Raw genomic sequence first — 25,222 nt, forward strand, 5'->3', positions numbered from 1 at the left:
TTATGCCGAACTCGCCGCTGGTAAAGGACCGTCTATCTCTCAGCTGATTTATTGACATAAATAGGCAGGAGCAAGTGAAACAGACTCCCCTCTCCAAGTTCAAAGTGCCCGATGCTGACTAACAGTGCTCCCGACCCTGGTGCATCCCCCGCCGCTGTGCAGCACCGTAGGGGCACCGTGGCCCAGGTTCCCTCCACCCTCAGCCCCTGCTCCCCGTCCCCAGGGTTGGCTGCGGGGGGAGCTGGCACCCCGGCCAGCAAGCACAAAGCCAGCAGCAGGAGGGGGCGAAGCTGCCATCCCCAGCACTGGGAGCAAAGGCTCTGCTCCCCGTCCATCATATGCCAACCCTGCACCTCCCTTCCTATTCACCTCCCACCCCTGGGCAGCAGCACTTTAAACAAGGTTTCCCCATCACCAGTGCTGCTGCTGACAGCAGGCTGCCATACCCCCGCACCAAACAGTGACTCAGATCCCCACCAGCCTCCAACCGAGCACCCCAGGGCTGAGGTCTTGATCCTGGAGAAAAGTTCAGCTCTCAGGACACAAGGCAGCAGCAGCAGCCGCCCCCTGCCCCAGCTCTGTTCCCTTGCTGCCTGCAGGAGCAAGAGACCCAGTTCCAGGTCTTCACGGATGAGAGTAGTTCTGCACCACGCTGGGAGCCAGGAAGGCTGCAAGCTCAGGAAGCTGCAAAGGAAAGGAGCCTTGGATCCAGCCACGGTAGCACTCCCTGCCGAGCTGTGAACCTCTCCAGCTGCCCCTCCCCATGGCTGCTGCAGGCTGGAGGGGTCAGTCTTGCATCAGGCTGTTGATCTTTGTGAGCAGCACGTCTGTCTCAGACTCTGGAGAGAAAGAAGAGGAAGCAAACAGTCATTGACTGCAGCCACCACCCCGCAGCGGCAGGCACACCTGCCCAAAAAGCTGGTTGGAGCAGAGTTGGGGAGTATGGGCATCCCCAGCACCATCCCACAGGGCAGTTTGCTGAGGGCAGGGCAGGAATTCCCTGTGTTGGGATTCCCTTCCCTCCCTCAGCCATCTCAAAGTCTGCAGGGCTCAGTCACGCTCCATTGGGGCAGGCTGGCTGCCTGCAGGGAACCACCAGGGACAGAAGAGCCGGCGTCTGTGCACTCACCAGCCGTCTGCCTTCGCTGGGAGCATTTCCTAGGAGATGGAGCAGGATCGATGTTAGCACGTCAGTCTGGGCACCCCCTCCTCCTTCCCTCCCACAAGCTCCCAGCTACAGACTGCAGGGCCCCACAGCAAACAACTGTTTGCTCCTGGTATGTGGTGTGGTGCTGGGGCAGAGCAAGGTCCCCTAGCCTCAGCCCTGGGGTGCACAGGAAGCTGGTGAGTGCAGCTGCTTCGGGAAGGGCCAGGCCATGCTTTTAGCAGCAGTGTGGTGGTAAGAGCTGCCTTTGTGCAGTGATGTTTCTCCCAGCCAGGGGGCCTCAGGGCATCAGCCCAGGGTGGGTGGCAGCAGATGGCACATGCATGGGGGTTCACCAGCCAGGGCACCCTGCAGCCTCCCAACAACTACCCCAGGGGTCCAACTTACTTCATCAAGAGGAAGGCCCAGAGGATCATCAGGAAGGAGACACAGTCTACAACAATCCAGATCATGAGGTACGTGCTGCTGGGCTGCAAGGTGACAAGCCAAGCGTTAAGCACCACTGCTGGCACAGTCCTGTACACAGCAAGGTATGCAAGGTCACACTGCCACACCAGCACAGCACAGAGCAAAGCCCACCCTGCATGCAGCTGCAGGACCAGACCCACAACTCAGGCCAGGAAGCTTTGCACTAGGACAGAGGTTTTGCTTACCAGCAACCAGATGGGGCGTTTCATCTCCTTCAGCACCTGGCAGGCATTGGTGGTGACAGAACTCACCCCTGAGCACCACAGCACAGAGAAGAGCCAGGGCTGGTTCACCACGTACAGGTTGACTGAGATGTTGTCCTGGCGGTACTGCCTGTGCACGGAGAGCCGTGGTCAGCATGGCAGACAGCGAGGTGCCAGCATGCTCAGCTCGTGGCAAAGAGGCCTGCATGTCTGGGATGCGATCCAGCAATTGCAGCCACGTAGAGCAACTGTCTGGAGAGCCAGACCCAGGGCAGACTTGCTGGCCAGACAGATAGCTGCAGCCTCCATCCCCCATAGCAGCTCTGGGGCATGCCAGGCTGCAGCCTCTGCCCAGCTCTCAGCCCTGCTGGGGCCTCACTTCTGTTGGACCCCAGACTCGTAGCCCACTCCCCTTCCCAGGCTCTCACTTGATCTCCTCAGAGCTCATGTCTTGGTAGGGCAGGTTGACATGCAGCAGTGGCTCCTTCTCATCCTGGAGTCTCTTCCGGCCATAAATCTGCTGAACGCCTGGGACTTGTTGTTTGACCTGCTCCCTGAACCCATCTGGCAGCCACAGGACCTGGGCAAGAGCCAGGGAATGTGTGTAAGGAAGAGGCACTCCAGGGCTCTGCAGACACTGCCCCACTCCCAGACACACTGGATGTCAGGCTGGACCAGGCCCTGGGCAACCTGTTTGAGCTATAAGTGTCCCCGTTCAGTGCAGGGGAGTCAGATTAGATGACCTTTAAGGGTCCCTTCCAACTCAAATGATTCTATGGCTCTATGATCTTCCTGGAGGATTTCAGCCAGGGCAGTCCAAGAACTCATCCCAGCCAAGAAGGAAGCACAAACCCCACTGAAAGGAGAAAGCAACTCCAGCCTAAGAAAGCCACTGCAGGGCACTGACATCATCCTGGATCCCTGAAGTATTGAACAGAGCACACTTTTGGCCACAACTGCAGCAAGAATGCACCCCAGGCCAACATTACAGTACTGTGCCCTGAGTTCCCACAAGGAAAGCAATTTGGGTGCTCCTCCAGCCCTGCAGAGTAGCATGTGCCTCATGCTGCTGAAGCCAACGAAGTACAAAGGAAACTGAGGCGGCTGCAGCAAGTCAAGGAACTGCACAGAGGTGTGGTGCAGCACAGGGAGCATCGATTTCATGCACTTGTACCCATGCTCCCCTCCCTTGGCTGAGTGAGTCACTGTTTACGTACCAGAGTGGCCAGTTCTCGGAAACAAGTATTTGCAGCTTTATGTACTACCTCCAACTCTTGGCAAGTTCTCCCAGCTAGGGAACCATGGGATCTCTTTCAGGACTATGCTACCATGCCAAGGACTGGTCATCAGCTGCTTATGGGGTTGCTGTACAACAGGATGGCCGAGCAGGAAGCACAGATGGCAATGGAGTGTGTGGGGAGATAGAGATGCTCAGTGTGACAGCAGGACCCAGCACCTGGTGGGCAGCTCACCTGCTGCAGTGGGATGCCAGACTGTAGGATGACTTCCAGGGTGACATTGACAAAGCTCTGGTAATCGCTGTGGTTCTCTGGCCGGAGGTCAAACATGATGGAGATATTGCTCTCCTTGGCTGCATCCAATACCTGTTCCAGGGATGGGATCTTCTGCCGAGTCGCCTGCACGCGATCGCCATGTGAAAGACTTTGCAGACTGGAAAATGGTCTCCTCTAGGAGGGAAAGAGAGTCAGCTACCATGGGCAGAGCCTGCGTGCCTCCACCTCCCACCAGTGCTGCTCCAGCCTCCCACCACAGGATGAGCACAGGGCACCTCTCCCCTCCTGCCCACTAATAGCACTGATCCAGCAGCCCCAGCACCTCTGGGCATTCAGCAGTTCATTAGTCACTGAACAGCATTGCCCCAGCTGCATCCATGCCCAGGCAGGCTGTGCAGCTCAGCGTGAGCACCAGCAGGGCATGAGGCATCTCCCCACAGCCCAACCTCCCTGTGACTCAGAGCAAACCCCAGGTGCAGCAGCCAGCACAGGGTGTAACTGCACCCCAGGGATCCATGCAGGCATGAAAGTGCTCCTTTACACTGCTCAGGTGACTGCAGAGGGAGCACAATACAGGGCAGGGCTCTTGTTTTACTCCCCTCCTCCCCCCCCCAGTGCACCCATCCCTGCACCCTGACCTCCAGGAACCAGCTGCCAGCATTGAGCTGCTGGAGGTCTGTCCAGTTGAAGGCAGTGCTGTTCAGGGTGGCTCTCTCAGGGAACACAGTCTGCACATTGGTGGTCCTAGTGAGCTTCTCATCATGCATGAGGAATGGGACCCCATCAGCACTGGCAAGAGAGCAGAGAAGGAGGTTGTATCACAAGCTGTTTGCCTCTTAACACTGCCCTGCCATTTCTATCCTCTCCCAGCCACTTTCTAAAAGTAATCTCCACCCCAAGTCTAATTCTGAGTTTTTGCACAAGAGAGATCAGCCTCCAGGAAGCAGAAAGCACCAAGAAGCCAAGCCAGGAATCACACAGCTTCTTGCTCCCTGCAACAGGAGGATTGCATGAGATGAGGGCCCAGGGGCTGCTCTCCAAGTAGTGCCCTCCCCCCCCCCCCAAGTGGTGCCTCCTTCCTAATGGCCTGGAAGGCAGCCTGGGTGAACAGGAGAAACCCAGCACCTTCCCCAGCTTTCTGGGACACCCAGCTACAGCCAGGGCCATGCTGGGGAGGTGATATTGGCAAAGCCCTTGAACAGGGTGGACTCCAAATGAAGACTGTGCCAGTCCTGCAGGTTTGTTCCCCAGGCGCCCACATGGAGGGTGACATCCCAGGACACACAGGCCCCTTCCTCCCTCTGAGTCCTGCTGCCCCTTTACCTCACCATGACGTCTGTCTCAAAGACTTGCACATCGCAGTTCACTGCCTTGCGGAGAGACATGAGGGTGTTTTCAGGGGCCAGCTGGAAAGGGAGCAAGTGTGAGCTCAGAAAGGGGCAGACAGCACCCTCCTCACCCACATCCTCCAGCCGTGTTGCTTCAGGCACCTCTCAGCCATGCACCAGTGCCCCACAGCTTCGTGTCACCTTGAGTGCTGTGCACATGCTGTTGCTCACCATAGGGGCTCCTCTGTGGCCAACCAGGGCTGGCTTGGGGGGCAGCTGGTTCTCCTCCATGATGCAGGGTGAAGTGATCCCCAGGGGAGCCAGGTAAAGGGCAATCATCACTGCAGAGTATGCAAGCAGTAGGAACACCTTGAGGCCTGGAGAAAGACACAGGAGGTGCAGGGGTGAGGTGCATAGGAAGCTTTCTGCAGGCTGTTGGGAACAAGCTGATGCTGCTTCTTTCAGCATCCACTTAAAGCTGCCCTAGGTCAGGCACTGCATCTTCAATCTCAAGAACACTGCAGGTCTCTTCTTGGCCCACCACATGCCCTTGCACCCCAACAGAGGACTTCTGCAGGGCCCAGACTGCAATCTGCACCTCTCCTCCATTTGCAAAGCAGTCTGGGCTGGAGGTGCACCCAGCTATAAAAAAAAAAAACCAGCAAATAGAAGCAGAGCTGATACATCAGTACCAGAACTCAGTCATCCCCGCTGCACCACTGCTCCCTGTGCACTACTCTGCTGCCAGTGCCTCTCAGTGGAGCGCAGGAAACAGAGCAGCCAGCTGTAGGGAGAGGTGGAGACCCTGGGGGGGGGTTACCTGTGCTGTGGGTGCGGTAGATGACGCTGGCCAATGGCCAAGCAAGGAGCGTCATTCCTCCCACAATCCCAATGTGCAGGAAGGGACCTGTTGCCTGGAAAGACAAAGGCAGGGTGTCAGACATCACAAGCCCAGCCCCTGTCCTCGAAATCCAATAGCAGGGATCTACCATTACAGCCAGCATCAGTGGGACAGCCTCAATGCCAGGGAGAAAAGGACGAGGTCTCCCTCCAGTCCCCTCACCCTGACTACAGCTGCTCCAGGCAGGACTGCACAGACCAAGCTGGGACAGGGCTTAGCCCTCATGGCACACAGTCATGCTGGGAAGCCCAGGCACAATTCCGCATCTTGTCCCCACAAGCCTCCATAATAGGACAGCATGGGAGTCTCTGGTGACAAGCCAACTCACCTGCAGGGAGACGCGTGCACTTCTCCACTCCTCTGCCCACTTTATTCCCAGCCCTGTGAAGGCTGCAGCCACCACGAGGGCAGTTATGATCAGCAGGACCTGTGTCAAGCAGCACAGGGCAGTTAGGATTGTACACATCATCATCCTCTAGACCAGCAGGCCCTCCCTCCCAAGCCCCCCACAGTTCTTTAGATGTCCTTCCCCCCCATCTTGATCCACAGCTGAACTCAGTACCCCACATGTGGAGCAAGGAGAATAGTCCCATCCCAGAGACCTGGGGCTGAAGGACAAACAGCTGCTGTCCACACACAGCCCCAGCAGGCTGGTCTCAGTTTCTCAAGGACCAGGATCCCAGGTGGCTGCCAAGGATCAGAAAGCAGTGGGAGAGGACCAGGCAGATTATGTGCCCAGCATGCAGACAGCCAGGGGATGTATCATCTTCCTGCACCAACAGCCTCACCTTGTGCAGCCAGTGCAGCTTCAAGGGCTGGCCACAGAGCTGCAAGCACAAAGCAAGGACCTGAAAGAAGGAGGAGTTGTCAGAGCTTGTCTGAACTCTGTATCTCAGCTCTCAAAAGGCACACTGGAGCTCTGCCTCCCTCCCCCAATGCATACAGGGTCTTCAGGCTCCAGCTGGCTCACGCCCAGCACTGATCCATACCCCTGCCAACCCAGAGGGAATCAGCAGGGCTCACCAACAGCACAGCTGAGTAAGTGATGAGCACAGCTGTTGCTATTAACAGGATCAGGGACCAGTCTAGCCACAGCTTCTGCTGCTTGAAGATGAACCTGCAAGTAAAAGGTTGGGTTTTACACACAGAAGGATGGGTGGCATAGAGGGGGGGGGGGGGGGCAAGAGGTGGAGGAGGTCAGGCTGGATGTGGGATCCTACTCACTCATTAAAGTTGTGGAAATCATTGAGGATGATGATGGCAATGTAGAGCCACACCAACGTGAAGAGGAAGACACAGAAGAGGAAGAAAAACCAGCTGCAGTCACACTGAAAGCCAGAGAGAAGACAAGCATGCACACATCTGCATGATACCCAGACCACAGCCAGATGCCGAGGCCCAAGGCTCAGCCTGGAGCAGGGAGCAAGGGTCCAGGCACTGAGCTGCCCTGGAGAGCTCTTTTGGGAACAAACACCTCCCACTACAAGCTCAGAAGCAGCGGATGCCAGGCTGGAAAGCAGCCCTAAGGCTGATACGGCCTCCTGTCCCCCTGCAGCAGCCTCAAGAGCAGGCTGGGACTGGGAAAGGAGCTAGGTGCCATCCTCAGTTTGCAGGGCTGTGCGTGGACTAGTCTGACTAGAAGGGCTGAGAGCTGCAGGAGCCCCCAGGCTACTTCTGCTCACCCAACCAACACCAGGTCCAGCTCCAGGCTCTCCATCCCCAGCCCCACACGTGCAGGGATGTGCCAGGTGCCAAGCGGGACAGCCAGCAGCCTGGACCAATTCTTACATTTCTGGCAAGATGGGACAAGCCATGGCACAGCCACTCCCATGGGAGTTGGAGACCTCGGAGAATCCCAGGGCCTCACCCCTGTGTTGGGTTACAAATCACTGGGGACACCCCCTGCCAGCCCCCCCCGGGGGGGACCGCACCCTGCCCAGGCACTGTGCCTCCCACGTGCCTCATTGGGCACCCTGCATCCCAGGACATGCCTACACCATGCTCAGCTCCAGGCACGTGCAAAGCCTGCCACAAACGCGTGCCCAGTGGGGCAGGGGATGGGCTCAGCCTCACGCTGCTGTGCTGCCCTTATTGTCACCTAGCAGGAAGAGGGCTCATAGTCACCCTGACACCTTCATGTCTTCCCTCTCACTGCTGCCAGGGCAGCCCCTGGGCAGAGGAGGGGTCCCAGGGTACACCAAGCTCTCCTGGGGCTCAGGACCAGCCCCAGCTCAGCATCACCCATAGTATCACCTTGGTGGTTCTCAGACCCCTCCTCTTCTCCTTCTTGGCAGTGATCCACTGGCAGCTGTAGAGGCACAGCAGGCAGGTGGCACATGGGCGGCAGCAGCCAGGAGGGTCTGCCATGGTGCAGGGCTGTCGCAGCGGGTCAGTGTCCTGCACGGGATGCACACAGTGTTGGCACAGACCTCTACATACACCAAGTCCAAGCCCCACAGGGATGGGGCACTGCAGCATCCTGGCTGGAGGTAGAAGCCACTGCCCCACAGCCCTGGGACATAGCGGGGCTGCTGGCCACGTTCTCAGGTGAGGCACTGTGCCAGGGCAGCAGAGCAGAGCAGGCAATGCAGCCCAACTAGTTCAGCAGGCTGCCCCAGCACCTTACGCACAACGAGCTACAGCAAGCCCAGAGCTAGCAGGGAGCAGGGCCAGCTCCAGCACAGGGTTTGGGGCTCTGCCTGAGAGCAAAGACATAGTGCAGGATCCAGGCTCTGGCAGTGCTGGCACCCCACAGCTGCAGGACCATAGCTGGGTGCAGAGCTGCTAGTGGCCCAGGAATGGGAGAAGGGCTGGGAAGCTCTGCTGTGGTCCCCATGCTCCTGGTTCTTAGCTGGATGTAGCAGAGCGCCCCAAACAGGGTCTGCCTCTAGGCACACCCTGAAACCCCATCTTCACTACTGCTTGCCCTGCTGCAGAGATTCCCCACTCCCCCCATCATCCCAACCTCTTTAATCAGCTGGGAAGCCTGCAACCCACCCCAAGCAGCACCATTACTCTTGCAGAGCCAGACTCCCATTTCACTGCAACCCCATAGGACCCCAGAACCAGGTGTGGGAGCCAGGAGATACCACGTTCCCAGCCTTCACCACAAGGCCACATCCTCTCCTAACCTGGGGGTAGGAAGTCCAACAGGGCCACGTCCCATTCTAACCTGGCAAAGCACACACCTATCTCCCTGCACAAGCCCCAGGCACGACTCCCACACATGCAAGATCTCCGCTTGTTTAGGAGAACATTCCTGGGACAGTTCCCACACCATGAGGACTGACAGGTGCTACGCAAACTGGGAGATGACACAGCCATCACCATGATAAGGAGAGCTGGACTCCAGCAAGTTTCTCTCCCTGATGCCAAAGCTCAGGGGCTCACAGACAGAAGTCATTTCCACCATGGAGCAGTGGGCGCAGACAGCATCCCCTACAACTTGCTCCTGACCCCTCTTGCTGCTGATAGCATCCAAGCACTGGTGTCAGCCCTGCTCAGGGAAACCTTCTCACACACACACACACACACACACACTGGATCCCACGCAGGGTATGAAGTACAGTGGGAGTGACTGCAGCTGAACTTCAGCCCTACACAGCCGAGCTTACTGTGCACAGACAGCACAGGGCTGGCCAGGGACCCAAGCCTGGCAGCAGTAGCACAGGGCTGGCCACATGCCCACACTGCTGGCGTGGTCTGCAGGGTGCTGAAAGCATTTTAAGAGGTAAAATGCCACCCTGTTCCCCCCAGTTGGAAGCTGGATTGCAAGCTGCAGCATCAGAAGTAACCACACAACACCTGTGCACAGGGCATAGGTCCCAAATAGAGGAGGGCTGGACAGGCAGCAGGTACTGCACAGACAACAAATGTTGCACAGCTTTGGCTACAGCTTCATAGGAGGGTATCTGGGGTACCATTGGGACTTCAAGAAGCCCTCCTTCAGCTCTCAGCAGGCAACCCCACAGAGTACTGCCAGCCCTGCTACAGTTGCTGGAACAGCTATGCACATGCCCACAGCCCCTTGTGGATGGGGGGAATGGGGGCCTGCATCTCTGGGGTGCTGGCACAGGACAACCTGATGCCCACAAGCAGAGTGCCATCCACACACCCACCGTGTCACCCAGCCAGAGCCTAGAGCTCAACCCCTGCTGCCCCCATGGGAAGGTGAACAGAGCTCCTGGGGCAATTCCATAGCTTCTCAGACCCCACTCCCAGCCTCGCGCTCCGCAACCCCCTGCGCTCTCCATCCCCGCAACCAGGAGGAGCGGCACAGCCACTCCTCCCTTCCCCTCCCCACCCTCCATCAGGGCAATACCCCCCCATTTTTGCCTCCCTGCCAACCACGCGGCCGCCCCCTCGGTGCTTCCCGCGGGGAAATACCTGCTCCCCGTCGGGCTCCGACAGCGGGTACCGAGCAACCAGGTGAGCGCTGGGCTGAGCTCCCAGGCGGGTGCCGGTGCGCAGCTCAGCTCCGTGCCGCCCGCTCACACCCTGCTGGGTGTGTTCGTGGCCCGACGGGGCTGTCGGTGCCGCCTGCAGGCCCGCACAAGCCGATGAGGGCGGGCAGCAGTCGGGGGGGTCAGGGAGGACGACGGGAGAGCCTTTTGTGCCCGAGGCTTTGTGGCTGCTCGAGAAGCGAGGAAGGGGCCCTGGGGGGGGGAGGGAGGGGGAGAAGCACGGGGGAGTTTGCAGGCAGCCCACGCACAGGGAGGATTAAGGCTGCAGGAGGGAGGATGGAGGCACCGCTGGGTCTCCCAGTAAGGGGCTGCTCTGAGCCTGCAGCCCGGGCTGAGGCTCCCTTCCCTGCAGAGGCGGCCTTGGGCAGACACGACCCAGGGCTGACCCTCACACAACAGGCATTAGGGAATGCCGTGAAGGTTAAAGCACAGAGTAAAAGCGGTTTCTTGTCTCAAGCTGAGGGTAATGCATCCACATTTTGCTAAAGGAGGTTCCCAGACATCAACCTGATGCCACCTGCAGATGGACACGGCTAGCTCTCCATCTCCCACAGCTGCATCCTCATCTGTGGGTCTCAATACAGCTGAAGGATGAACAATGACACCTTTCCCCATCATCTTCTGCAAATTGCACTGAGCTGAGGGCATCAAAGCATGGGGAGGTGACAGCTTCCAGCAGCAGTGTGCTATCTGCCAGACCTGACTGACATTCCACTGCTCACAGCTGTTCTACACCATCATTTATAGCTTTGGCAACTAACCAGTAAACGGCTCTGCAAAATGTGCTGATTGAGTACATCTGCAAGGTCTTATCAGCAGATGGATCAGAGCACAGCAGCAGTGCAATATTCTTTAATTGCTCCATTCCTCGAGGAACAGGCAGATAGTACTGCTTTGACCACGAGTGGAGCAAAGGAGCAGATATCTGACATTGGAGTCAGGGTCGCAGGTTACAAATGGATGACTGCGGGCAGCAGGGAGGGACAGAAACCGAGAAACAATACAGGTAGACAGGAAAATCCCGAGCACGAGCGGGGACGAAGGTCACTGCGGAAATGGGGAACCGAGACACGCAGCAGTGGGCGCCTCGAGCCGTGCATACGTCCGCCACCAGGAGGCGCTGTCTCGCAGCTGCCAGTCTGTGGCTAGGCCGCCCCGCACTCTATGGTCTCTCTATGACTCCATTTGCTGGCTCTTGGCCTGGCCTTGCAGCCCTGCCCGATCCTGTGGGCTCTAAGGGAGGCCCGTTCCTTCCACGCAGACCCCCCATTTCGATCCTTTGTGAGGCAGCGGCCATTTTTAACCCTGCCGCTGCCCCACGGAGGCAGCCATATTGCGTGAGGGCAGCGGCGTCTCATAGCGTTAAGGGGGCGGAAGCCATGTTGGGTACTGGCACGTGCGCCGGGTCTGCCCGCTGCATGCCGCCAGGGGGCGCGCTCGGCCCACGCTGCCCGGCCGCTGGCTGAGCCTTGCCGGTCACCTCCCGCGCTGGTTGTTTCACTCTCCCCTCACCTGTGACACGTCAGTATGGATCATAGCACTACTTTCAATGGCTAGGGCTGTTTGTTTGGCTTTTTTTTCCCTCCATAGAATCAATCAGGTTAGAAAAGACCACGAAGCTCCCCAAGCCCAGCCCGTCCCACTGTGCCCTTCACCACGGATCTGGAGTATCTCCATGGATGGTGACCCCACTGCTCCATGTGCAGCTGTGCATCACTGCTCCTTCTAGGAGGAAGCTTCCTTCCCCTGACATCCAACCTGAACCTCCTGTAGCACAACGTTAGGCCGTCACCTCTCATCCTATCACCTATTGCAGGAGCAGAGGCCGACCCCCAACTCACCACAACCTCCTTGCACAGAGATGGAGAGCCACCATAAGGTCCCCCCAAGCCTCCTCTTTTCCAATCCAAACCATCCCAGCCTCACCTGCTCCCCATAAGACTGATGCTCCCAACCCTTCCCAGCTTCACTGCCCCACTCTAACACCTCAAAGTCTTCCTTGCAGTGAGGAGCCCACTGAAAAACTGACCACAACACATGATGTGTGGCCCCACCAGAGGGTATTAGCAAGCATGAGGAAAAACCTGCAGAACTGCATTTATTTCAGCCCCCACCACTAAGTTCATATCATACGAGGCAAATCACTTGAGCAAAACTTGCATGGGTGGTCCTTATGGTTTGCATTCCCAAAGCACATGAAAGCAGCACAGAGCTGATCTTTGGAAGTGCTAATCATTTGGGGGCAGTAATTGAGATTAATGATAGGAGTTCTGAAGATGAAGTGCAAGCAAATATTAAGAGTTCAGGCTGCTCACAATGGCAAACCTCAGGCTGGATGCTGATAAACAGGAAATGACTTTTAGGGAATAGTATCACGGCATATCTGAAGTCACAATAATGCAAGACTTGTCTTTGCTGCATGGTGGAAGTAGATAAAAGCAGGAAGAACTCAAACAAGGAAATCTTGCTGCCACTAGAAAAAGTTCAGCTTCCAGATTCTGATCTTTCTGTCAGAAACGTGCTCTGAGATCCATACACTGAGCTGAAATAACCTTGTTTAGGTGCAGCTTCTTCCAAGTTGTAACTTGGACTAGTTTAGGATTTGAAGATGTTTATCATTTCCCATTTCCTATTTGCCTTGTTGCATAATTAACTGAAGCCACACAATTATAAACAGAAGCCAAATCTTAAGTGTTACATTGAAGACACGATATAAAACGATACTCAGAATATACCCATGTGTGACTTGGAATCTTTTTGACTCTTCAGCTTTTTTTATTTACAGTTATCTACAGAGAAAATCAACTAGTTTCATTGTAGCAGAGCTATTTTGTAGTTAATTCCCTTCCTCTGCACGGATAGTTGCTTTACTAGAAGCTCTGCTATGGGCATTACTCAGTGAAGGAGGCAGCACAGGCACCCTGCAGAGCCGCCCCTGTTGCTCCACACTGAAGCACATCCTACAGCAGTAGCAGTGATTCATGCTATTTCCCAATTAAACTTATCATTTCTCCTCAGAAGAAATACTGTATTTCCCTTGTCAGTAAGAACAAACCCATTGTAACTGTCATTTCAATACTCCCCTATAGTATTAAGTGGATATAGCCTTTTTCCCCATTGTTTACTAACTTATGATGTACCATTACTGTTACACTGGAGAGAATCTCTCACAATAGTGTGCTTGCTGCTGGCACACCTCTGTCTTCTATTTAGAGTCAGTTACAGCAGAATGGCAGCTTTCTGTTTCTCCCCCCCATTCAGGATATACAGCTTGATGCAGCATCACAACATTAAGGCACACCACAGAACAAAAAGTCCATCTGTTACTTAAGCTACCTGCTTTTCCCCTTTGTTTCAGAAGCTTCCCATGAAATCATGACTCTAATTTTACTGTTAAGCCATGTATTTTCTTACAGCATCACCAAGGACTTCACAGCACTCTAGATAACTGACTCTGAATCTAAATAATAGACTGTGAATCAGTGCTTTAGTCAGAAACTAGCTTAAGAAGTTCACAAAAAAGCCTTCAATAACAAATACCTGTTAAGACTCCCAAGCACTTAGAAGGTCTAGCTTTGTATTTAAGCACTAACACAGATAACAGCTCAAATTGCCCTTACTCAAAGAACACCACCACATACAGGATACTGTCTCTTTTCATCTATAGAGAAAGAAGACATAAGAGCTTATTTTACCACCATTTTCTTATTCTCAGATAGACAGTTAAAGAGCAGACAGCACTTCTAAGAATCAGGCTATGCTACAAGCTATTTACACTCCCATAGCACTTACGAGTCTATAGCATTTTCCAATATAACTACAAGCTTTTGTTATTAGAGAGTTTCTCAAAGATATTAGAACACTACCCACTATTTTAGGGAAAGCAGCTCATTTATAAGACATATTTCCCTAAAGGTAACTTTTACCATGCGTGTAGCTCAATTACAACTTATGCATTACAAACATTATAAGCAACTAGCTTAACTATGGGAAAGAAAAGCCCTTAAAACTAGCACACTCACCAGACAGAAGCAGCTTCTTGTCCCAACCTTCCCCCAGCATACACAAGCAGCAGCTGTTTGCCATTGCCAAATTTATATGACCAGCCTCCAGAGCGCTGTGTTGGAGTAGGTCTGTATAAAAGGTCCCTGGTAAAGGGTGGTGAGTGATGTGGTGGGGTGGTGCTTTGGGCTTCTTAGGTGGTGCTTGGGGTGTAGTTGTGTCATGGAAAAGCTGCTATGTGGGTTAATTAGCTTTTCCCCTAAATAGTTGCCTCCATTCTTTTGCTTATTGCAGCAATTACTTATGGCTTATTGAAGGTCCTTTTCAGTAACAAATATCTTTACTGAGGTCAATGTGTTATTAAATTGCTCGATGTACCTAAATTGTTATAACTTTAAGAAAACAAACCCAAAACTGCAGTTCTCCCTATTCTTTTTATTCATCTGTTAGAGATGCTTACTTTAAGTCTGTAATTGCCTTATTTTGGTAGCTACTATGTCATGTCTTCTTTTAAGCCTTCAATTGATACGAGATGCTGCAGAGGGCTTCAAGTTAGTGGTCTTTACTTAGGTTTTTTTTCCTCCAGGGTTGCAAAGCAACCAACATCTCTGGGGCCTTGTCTGTGGTTTCTTGTGTGTAGTGATGTTATCAAAATGCTTATGGCTCATTGGGAAAAACAACCAGCTTGGGCTGCAGGGAGTGTTTGTGCAGCAGCAAGAAAACTTTCTTGAGTTTACACCTTGGTTTATGGAAGGGGTTTTTCTTTTCTCCATTAAAAGTGGGAGAAATTAAATACAATTTCTCTTCCTGTCTTTTCTCCCGTGAAGCTTTCATCAAGCTGTAAGAGATGCTGGTTTTAAATATGGAGTGATTGGAAACGTGGAGAGACTCAATGATGTGGCTGAGGAGTTGCTACTGGAAAGTGCAGAAGAAAGCAAAGCAGAAAACAACTCAGTTCCTGTCGTTAACCTTCTAGCAATGAACTGGAGGAGCCCTTCTGAAAGGCAGAGCTTAAACATGTAAAAATCTTCAGCAGCCTGAGGGCCCTGCTACAGATGATCTGTTCTGGCCAATTAGGACTAGATCTTATAGATTACACAGATACCAGCTTCCCAAAACTGGAGTGCTGGGAGGGGATGAGGGGATGTGAAGATTTAGAGTATCCAAATGCTCCTTCTGATGAGTGAAGAATGCACTGTGGGTGTGTATGAACACCTTGTATGGCTGGTAATGCATCTTGAACTTATGTATGTATAGGCTGCCTGGTGGAGGAGACTTATTCTTAGCTGCTGCTTGCAGATGAATTGTAACCCATGATTGGAAATAATACCAAAATAAAAAGAATGCATGCTCTTTTGTTCTGCCTGTGAATCAATACAAACACTACAGGTTTAGATGTTAATAAGATTAGATAAATAGTCACCTTGGATGCAACCTTGCTTTAAGACTGTCCAGTGGGTTCAGACTGGTAAAATGCATGGGAGTATGACCTAAACATCTACCTGTAATGAACTTCATTATCCACAGACTTTACTTTTGCTTAACTGCTCCAAAAGACTGGAGGATTAAAAGCAATTTATGTACTACTTGCAATACCTTCAAGATGTTGTTTCAGCTCCCTGAAATATCTCAAGCTCTTGGCTGTGTACTGGCTAGCTGTCAACTAGGTGGTCATTTACCTCACTGGTTGTAGTTTCTTTTGCTAGTGCTAATTGATGTCTTACCATGGACCAGCTTGCAGCCAGGTGTGGATCTGAAGAACTTCTGTGATTTCCAAACAGCTGGAGTCATTGTTCTGATCACAGATGATGATTGTTGCTTTGTCTGGTCCTTTTTCTTCTGGCTTGCTTATATCTCAGCCAAATGCAAAGCTCATGCAAGCTAACTGGCTTGCAAAGTTTAAGACATGCCAATTGCTTTCCTTCATAATGTAGACTGATAAAATCTTAATTCATTCTTATGCCTTCTGTCAATTTACAATTGCTGTTAAATAAAGTGTTTAATCCTGTGTCAAGAAGAGAATGTGATTTGTATTAAGAAATAAAAATAGACTTGTAATTCTTGTCTCCTATGTTTAAGAGACATGCGCTCTTACTCTGCGTGCCAGCAAAGTGCCCACTACCTAAAATACTTCCACAGAGACCTAACGTCCATTCACAGAACTTACCTTCTTTCTGAGAAAGTGCCTGGTTGCTCAGATGAGATGGTGCTGTCTGTCAGAAACGAGCTGCTCTGTGAGCTGGAGGTGCACAGGGCTTTTAGGGTTTGTGAAGTTCACGGGCTATGTTCTTCTCTTTCCCAGTCACTGCAGGGTGATGCTGAGGTGTGGGGTTCTGTTGCCTAAAGTCCTGATCTCCAGCACTAGGATTAAGGAAGCATGCTTGGGGGAAGTCTTGAGAGGAACTTCAGTGGTTGAAATGAATGTTGAGATGCAAAGTATCACTTTCTAGTATCATAGCTGCTGCTATACTTGAAGCTAACATCTCAGGTTGTACCTCATTGCAGTGCATGCTATAGGACAGAAATCCTACCCTCAGATACTTGCACTTATCTATCTTATGGCTACAGATGGTTATGAGGAGCTGAGAATATGCATAGCTCAGCATGAAGGGCATTTGTCTTGGCACTCTAGCTGTTTACTCGCTGTCAGGCTTTGTTTCTGGGTTCTGCAGAACTGTGCAAAAGCCAAGCAAATACTGCGTGTGTTGGAGGCAGTCCTCGAGTACACAGGCTAGGATGGAAGGAAACAAAACAGGATTGTTTGAGAAGCAAGAGAAGTGGTGAGGAAAGAGGAGCGTGGAGGAGAATGATCAGAGTGACCGTGAATAGAACAAGCTCAATGTAGGGATGCAACAGGAACTGTAAATTAAGCAGAAGATTTCAGTGCGTGGTAAACTCTTACAAATCAATTGTGAACGGCAGGTGGAGGTTGCTGGAGCCAGGCTGTTGTTTGTGGCACTGATATTCTGCTCCTGAATGCTGTTGGTAATCAGTGGTTTGGGGGAGGGGGAAAGTGGAAAGCTGACAAAGCTGTTGTGATGTTACGGTCCTCCTGGAGACTTCTGCAAACTGAGGGTTAGATGTAGCCTTGATCAGCTTTGTGGATAGCAGAGATTACTGTATGCTTCCCACTGCAGCAAAGTTACAGGGGTATTTGCTGTGTTCTCCCTGTGTGTTTACTTGTGTGATCATCAGTTCTTGTTCAAAGATAGAAATCTGACATCAGAATGAACTTCTGAAATCATTTCATACAGATCAGGCAAAGAATCACTTAAGTAGTGTTAATTATGAGCTCTGATTTATGCTTATTGATATCCAGTTCTGTTGTAATGCAAACACTTGTGCTAATTTGCAAAGTGACCATTAGAACAGTGCAATGTATAAACTACTTCAGGTGTCTAACTTTATACTCCCTGCAATGCTGACTGTAATGATTCGATGAGGGCACTGCTTGAGCAGTTCACTGCTGCCAGAAATGCATTTCTACAGGTTATTGAACAACTGTATTCTGGTGACATTAACAGTGTTCAGCAGTTGCAGGAATCTTTTTCTATCTACAAGCATGTTATTACATCAGTCCTACTCCAATTATCAAGCTGTGTTGCTGCAGTGGAAATACAAGTCACAGCTTGAAGCAGTGATGGAGCACCTGGTGGAAGGCGGGACCAGCCCAGGGGAGCTCAGGTGCAAGCAATGTGCCTGAGTGAGTGGAAGGGCTGGAGCCAGGACTCACCCCTTCCCATCCCTCATTTAAGGGTTGGCAGTGGAGGTAAGTGGACCTTGTTGGAGATCCCTGTGTAGTGAGGCCTTCTGAAGGTAAGTGTTTTCTTTCTTTTATTTCTGTGCCTGGGGCTGTTGCATTTGAGCAAATCCTCACTTGTTGAAGTCTGAGACCTTCCTGCTCTGCTGCTGCTGTTGTTGTGTTTTCTGTTGCATCACAGTATGCCTTTTCAGAAACAGTAGCAGGTAAAAAAGGGAGACTAACCCATGCTAATTTTAAGTCGGTGTTATCAAGATTCACAAGTATTGCTGAGGGAATTTTTTTTGCTATGAAGGTGGAAGTCCAAATATATAACGGCAGAGAATGAGGGACAGGAGATGAGAGTGGTACGTGGCTCAGGAGCAGTCAATTCAATAGAATTAAAAGGTCAGAGGAGTAAGTGGAAGTGATCAGTATCTCGTTGCTCAGACTGCGAGAAGCATTCCCTTGGGAAGCAGTGCTGTTGTGTTCTGGCTGGTAGTGGGGAAAAGCTGCTCTGATTATGGAGCCTCGGAGTGTTGTTATGGAGGATGTGAGTGTTAACCTTGATTTAATTGGTATAAATGGCTGTTGTCTGAAAGCTGGAGGAGGAAGCATGCTTAGGAGGGATAAATGACATAGATACTAACTGAGCACGGCTGTGTGAAATAAGAACAACAGGATTCTTGGAGAAAAGCACTGGGGTTCTTTGGTTGGATTATGGCTTGCCGTGCAGAGCTGTGGTTTCAGTAGGTTCAATGAGTAAGGTCAGCAGAGCAGCAAGTGGCTGGAGACCTGCTTGGTAACTCATGCAAACAGTAAGGGCACAAGTAGCTTTAGAAGAGCTCAATTTATAATGTTATCTTTCTAGTAGAAAAAGCAGTAAGAAAACTAGTAAAGGCTGTACTAAAGAAGCAGAGAGAGGAGTGTTGGACTTGTCTGAGTTGCTGTAAGAAGTGTTTGCAATCCAGTGGCAAATCCATTCTTGGGTGACTGCAGGTGGCTTGCCAATAAGCTGATGATTGGAGACGCTGATCTTAGTTGTCTTAATTTCATTTTTGTTGCACTCACTTCTTTGCTTTGATGAATAGAAGATAGGTAGGTACCCGTTTCAGCTGCAAGTGTGCCTGAACTACCAAAGTGGAGTCCCCAAGAGCTGCGAACTTCAAGAGATTGCTTTGTGGTTGTCAAAGCATTTAGAGCTACGCTAAGTTTCAGTGCGCAGAAATAGTTGTCCCAGTTGCATCTTTCTTGTATCAAATTTGAATGATACTTAAAACAAAACCTGTCTGTTTTTCCTGTGTGGATACAGTTTTGAAAAGGAGCGTAAATGGATTTGTGTCTTTCTGGAACTCTATTAAGAAAACCTTATGCATCTTCCTGTAGTGTTAGCAATCCCATTATATATATTTGATAGGTTCCTGCAACGTAAGGACCAAGCCCTTGTGAAATCCAAGATGCAAAATGGTTTCTATTGAAATATTCTGCTGTTCAAATGGTGTTCCACTGCATGTGTGGAGTGGAAAGGCTGAGTCACAGCTTGAAGCAGTGATTGAGCACCTGTGGGAAGGCAGGAGAACTCAGGTGCATGCAATGAAAAATCCACCCCCTCATTTAAGACCTCCTTTAAGGGTTGATAGTGGAGGCAAGGGTTTCTTGCTGGAGATCCTGCATGCCTGAGGCCTTCCAAAGGTAAACAGCTTTTTCCCTTTGCTTCTGTATCCATGGCTGATGTGCTTGGGCTTATCCTCACTTGCTGCAGCCCGGAACTTTCCTCCTCTATCATTGCTGTGCTTTCCATCACGCTATAGTGCTACAGCATGAGAACTTCTTATATCACTGCACAGGGGAGGAGTCTTGACAGGCTGCTTATGTAGCATTTTTCTTACTGTGTTTGACACTTGCTGTACCCATCAAGTAGCTCATAATGCTGCCTGAAATTATTTATTAATGTAGTTTTTATGTCCAAGAAGCAAAAGTGTGCCGGAATTCACAAAATAGTTTGATTATGCTATGTTAATGAAAACTGTATGTCCTGTTGATGCATGTATTGATTACCTTATCACATCATGCTGGGAGCCTGAAACGCTATTCAGTAGGAGGTATTTCCACATGACCTAATAACAATGAAAACAGTTTCGTACAGCAGAAAGTTCTGTGGTATTTTTTCCCAAAGACTGTAGTCTACTTGATGCTAAATGATATCCTTTAAAGAGCAAGCTACTTACTGTGATGGGGCAGTCTCTGTGTTTAGAATGAGAAAGTCCCATATTTGAGTTCTCCCAGAACCCAATATAAACCAGGTGAAGTCCCCATTTCTTGCCATAGTATTGCCTATTGGCTTGTGCTCAGGGGGCATCGCAGTTTGTAAGCTTAGTGCTCGAGATGATGGATGGCTGTGCAGCAGGATAAGTTGTTTTGCTTTGGAGTTAATATGTAGTGCTTGCTATTCTAAACATGCAATGCCCACAAGTAAAACCCATCCCTTTGTCTCCTCTCTCCTGATGGTCAAGGTTGGCCCCACCAGGTATCATCTCACAATGTGGATAGGCAGCAAGTTTTTAGGTTTATCTTGTATTTAGTGGACTTTCCTGCTTTTCAGTGTGGCAGTGACAGATGAGCTGGTTTAGAATAGTTTTGAGCAGTCTAAATCCAGATGTACAGAGGCGCATCTGGCACTGATGAACGTGGCCAACTTAGCATAAAGAGGTAAGCTGCTGCCTCATGGCTGAGGAATGCAGTCATCCATTAACACAGCCACAGCTGTAGTATCAGCCTGGGCACCCGGGTTCTGCGTGTTGATGTGATTTATTCTTTCCTTCCTTTGTTCTAACCCCTCTAATCTGAAGATCAAATTCTTTGATGTTGACATAGCTGATAAAGAAATGCCTAATGTGGAACTGGGACATTGGTGTTAAGGGTAACATCAGAATGCTGAATGTTGAATATTATTTTGTGTTTACTTGCAAAATGCTATCTTGGGGGGGAAAAAAAAACTAAGTCCTGTGATAAATCAGCTGTGATTGTCTGAATTAAGTCAAATGACTGAGAAAACTGATTGAGGGGAAAAGAGCAAGCTTCAGAACTGAAATCCTTATTAAAAAAACATCCTGATGTTTAGCCTCTTCTGGGTATAAATATTAAAAATCCAAGCAACTTCAGCCTTTTAGTTTTCTTCAGTAGAAGGCTTAACTTCCACTGAACCAAACAATCCAGAGCCTCTCTGTTACTGCTATGCATGGATGTGGTTTTATCTCGGGGAAAAAGCTGCTCCTGGTGTGGCCATTGACTATGGTGGGTCTTGGATGCTTTGAATTGCTTTTCCTCAAAGATTAGAAATGCACAAAAGTAATATACAACATGAATCTACTCAGCAGATCAGTTAGAGGATTTCAAATGCATGCGAACTTCAGCATTTAGCAACTACTGTAGCTAGTTACACTAAATGGTGTTAATTGGCAGTAGGTAACAATAAAAGAGGGTGTTTCTGCACTTTGTTAAGAGTAGAAGACTTCATCTAAGAGATGAAGGTATGGAAACAACTAATTTCTGAGACCACAAATTACAGATCATGCTTGGCCCGTGAGCCAGACTGTGGAGCATTTCCTTATCTGTAATGGTGCTGCAAGTTGGCATGTTCAAGGAGTTAAAAATCACAGTTATTTAAGGCACTGTGAATTATAGGCAATGCTCTTTACTTTGAATGTTCACTCTTCATAGCATACCTCCCATAAAGTATCTTAAAAGATCACCTAATTTATCCAAACTTGAACTCCAAATGAGGCAAATTGATATGGCTGGAAATTCTTCTGTTGGTTATCCTTAGCCAAATCTCAGTGCTTAGGGAAGATACTGTGGGACAGTCTTGAATACAGCTTCCCAAAATGGAAGGAGTAAATCTGTTCCTGTCTGTTTGCTCACTCTAGAATTCCTCTGAGAATGAAGGGACTGGTGGCCGTTTAACATCACTGTTAATTCTGTGAAATATTTTAATGGCTTAAGATGTTTTTTTAATTGTGTGAGGCTTAGATAATTCCATTGCACTTTCCTGAAGAAACAGAAAGCTCCAGATAGATGATGTGACTAGAAATGGTTATATTTTAATGCAAGACAAATGGATCGAGGCGATGGCCGGTGGTTGGACTATGGGTTGATGGTTGGACTGGATGATTGTAGTGGTCTCTTCCAACCTTTATGATTCTATACCTGTGCTTTTGAGATAAGTGGGTGGGAGCTGCATAGTTAATCCTGCAGAGGTGTACGTTGTGAAGAAACAGGATATGACCAGAGGAGTCTTCAAGCACGCATCAAACTTTTGTTTAACAGCGCTGCAGCCAAAAGAAAGATCTGTAATATTAATTGATATTGCTGATTGACTGTAATCTTCATGCATGCAATCAATAAGCTGAGGTCATTATAGCCTTTTATTGACATTAAACCACTTATAATCAACAATCCGTTCTTAGTGTGGAAGGGACAAAGCTTTCTGTGAGCATTTGTCCTTTGTGGGAAAGGCAAAGGAAAAAGGCAAAAACTTGGGATGTTCATACAAACACAGTCTTGCTCTAAATCTCCTGTGACTTAAGCAGAGCCTGATTGTGAATGCTACTTCAGGTGATTTTCTGTTTCAAGAAAAGAATTGCTGCATTCGATAACAGAGGGATGAAGTGTTTGGAACAGCTTCCTAAATGGCAGGGGACTGTTAACCCAGATGGTTCATCCTGGCTCTCTGTGAATTTTCCACCCGTGTCTTGTCACAGAATACGGAAGAACTGCCCTTTCCTGTTGCCTTTGGAGAAGGGCCCAGCTGCACATTTTGTAGATGTTGAAGGAAATCCTATAAGTAGGGTAAATGGGATCACTGAGAACAGAGCTGCTTTTTTTCTTTTTGTACAACAGAACTGGTATTGCTCCAAGTCAAAGGGATGTTTGTGCCAACCTGTGTTGGCAGTGAATGTATTCAATCTTTCTGTGGTACCTCTTGAAATGTTTTGCAAGGCTCCTGATGTGCACCAGGCACCTCAAATCTGTTAAGCTGTTGACTTCCTCCCTCGTGTGTATAAAACTGTTTGAGAGTGAAGGCCCTAAAATTAACGATACCCACGTACTGCATTTCAATCTGTTTGAGCACATTGGAAGGAACTCACCTGAGATTAAATGGGATGTGAAATAACATCTATCTGGGAAATGCGTGGATTTACTGCTGGTGAGCAGAATGGGAACAGTTTCTGATAATAAAAATGAAGTACCATGTTGAGGAAGCTTAAGCAGATACTCAGCGATGCTTCCATATACAGTGTGATACGTGCAAATGAGGCTGCCAGATGGCACAAGACAAACGTGCACAGATCCTGGCAAAATAAATGACACTTCTTGCAGTGAGAGTCAACAACAAGCAGAAATACTTGTTATGCATTCTTTTACAGTAATAGGAAATTCATAAATAATAAATTCCAGGTTCATCAATCACTGCCGGGGGGGAGGAATCAACGTTTGAGATCTTGACAAAACTTTTGTCGTTGGGTATTTAATTTTTCAGTTCGTCCCTGGACAATAAGATTAATAACTCCTGCCCTCGTTTGCAGGAAGTTGTAACTCCTGTCTGCTCCTTGAATAGAAGCCCTTTAAAATGGGAATGGGTAGGAAGTTTCAGACATAGGTAGCTGGAAAGAAGTATGTCACTTTGGGAAGCTGCCATGGTCTTAAATTAAAGAGATTAAAGAGCTAAAAGACTGAGAAATTCATTCCCTAGGTACCAGCATAGCATCAAAAGACACATTGATTCATCTGATTTTGAGAAAACATTTGCTCTTGATGATGAAGTGCAGGTTTTAATTCAAAAAGTTCTGTACTTCCAGGCTCAGCACGTTATTATTTGCGTTATCACAAGTGATTGCGCTTGCCTGAAAATTATTTCAGATGGTCTCATCTTATTAATATATACCGAGGAGGGTACTTGCACAGCTCAGCTATGGTAATCCATGGAGAACCTGAGTCTTTTACATTAAAAGCGATCCAATGCCAGCTGTGCTTTTTAGCACAGCAAGTGTGATGGGCTGATGGGTTTGACTGCATGTTGGTGTTTGAGACAGATGTATGAGTAATTGCAGGGGTTCTTGGTAGTCTTCTCATGCAAATTATGGTCTTTCTACATATCTGGGAGCCAGACTCAGAGGTGAGCTCCTGCTGTAGCCTCAGATGGACTCTCCTTCAGCCAGCCTCCTGTGGTCCTGGTGCTCCTGGGTACTCTGAGTGTTTTGTGCTTAGCAGCTTTGTGAGACACAGCCTCTTCTGACTTGCAGAGCATCACCACTGCATTGGAGAACTAACTGTAATATCTTTACTGTAAGCACTTAGGGCAACAAATTCACCTTAAGATGATTAAATGCGTGTAACTTTAATGGAAAGACCCCAGAGTTGGAAACAGATTTTCTGGTGGAGAGGCTGCTGGGTTGGTGACTTGGCAATGTTGCTGTAGCAGAGTCAGGTGTCTTACCAGTAGCTCAGTGGGGGGTTTTCACTGAGAGCTGCTTCCTTCCTGCGCTAAGAAAGCGGTCCAGGGCAGCAAAGATCTGTTTGGAAGTGGAAGCTACTGCTGGTAATGTGTCAGTGTAGGAACTGCAGTGCCAGGGGATGGTTTTGGGAAGGATGCTACTGGTGAGTGCAGCCAGGTGTCCTGCTGTATGGACAGATGGTGATGATTAACTCCACAGCTCAAAGTAACCATCAGGGTACAGGCACAACCTGGGACCCATGCCAGTGAATGACCAAACATCTGATCTTTGAAACTCTTTAGATAGCTAAAGATTAAATATCTCCAATGGGATTTTAAGAAGTGCTTAAGAACAGTCTGAATTCTTGCTGTTGGGAGCAGGGGGACCTGTACCTCCTCCTATCCTTGGGATAACAATCAGGCTGTGCTTTCAGCAGAGTACTGTGCTCCTTTCCACTGAGAGCTGCATGGTTGCTCCTGGAAACAAAGTGATGCTTCTTGATGTTATTCTTATGTCAGTCTCTGTTATTCCTTTACTCCCTTCAGAGTGGTCTAAGCACAAAATCTTGGACAGCCAGAGAGATGGTGCCAGTTGGATGTAAGGCTGGTACCAGTCCAGCTGTGCCTCAGAAAGCAGGAGAGCAGCTCAGCAGCGTGCATCCTGCTCTTCTGCATGCGCAGTGACGCACACGGCCAGGGGCATTGCAGCTGGCTTGGCTCTTGGATCAAAGTGTTCTCAGATGCCTGAAAAGTTTTTGTGAGGGCATTTCCCCGGATATCTCTATGCTACATAGGAGCTAACCCCTTCTGCTAGCAAAAGATTGAAGCTCCTTCATCACTGTCTTCAGGAAATGTGACGATGCAGGGCCAGAAGTGGAAGCTGTACGATGCCTGGATGGTGGTTCTACTTCTCTCCTTAGCTTTCTCTCTCTTCCTTTTCTGGTTG

General features: G+C 49.7%; 1 protein-coding gene across 3 annotated transcripts; it reads right to left on the reverse strand.

Moving 5' to 3' along the window:
* Positions 1-21: 21 nt before the first annotated feature.
* Positions 22-14,130, reverse strand: GDPD2 (glycerophosphodiester phosphodiesterase domain containing 2). 3 transcript variants are annotated; one of them, XM_042876534.1, is made up of 16 exons: positions 14,065-14,130; positions 7,833-7,976; positions 6,804-6,907; positions 6,603-6,696; positions 6,368-6,427; positions 5,908-6,006; positions 5,499-5,592; positions 4,910-5,055; positions 4,674-4,756; positions 3,989-4,139; positions 3,309-3,524; positions 2,265-2,416; positions 1,819-1,966; positions 1,553-1,635; positions 1,130-1,158; positions 22-839 (listed from the first exon to the last, which is right to left on the reverse strand). In XM_042876534.1, exons 2-16 carry the CDS (start codon positions 7,944-7,946, stop codon positions 787-789), a joined length of 1,626 nt encoding a protein of 541 aa, XP_042732468.1. In that variant the 5' UTR covers positions 7,947-7,976; positions 14,065-14,130; the 3' UTR covers positions 22-786. The 3 variants fall into 3 exon arrangements, with proteins under 3 accessions (XP_042732468.1, XP_042732466.1, XP_042732467.1); XM_042876532.1 differs by lacking the exon at positions 22-839 and having other exon boundaries at positions 878-1,158; XM_042876533.1 differs by lacking the exons at positions 22-839; positions 14,065-14,130 and adding an exon at positions 9,966-10,055 and having other exon boundaries at positions 878-1,158.
* Between the last annotated feature and the right edge of the window lie 11,092 nt (positions 14,131-25,222).

Source organism: Lagopus leucura, unplaced genomic scaffold, assembly GCF_019238085.1.
Source record: "Lagopus leucura isolate 7727_CA_CO unplaced genomic scaffold, USGS_WTPT01 Super-Scaffold_100016, whole genome shotgun sequence".
NCBI lineage: Eukaryota > Metazoa > Chordata > Aves > Galliformes > Phasianidae > Lagopus > Lagopus leucura.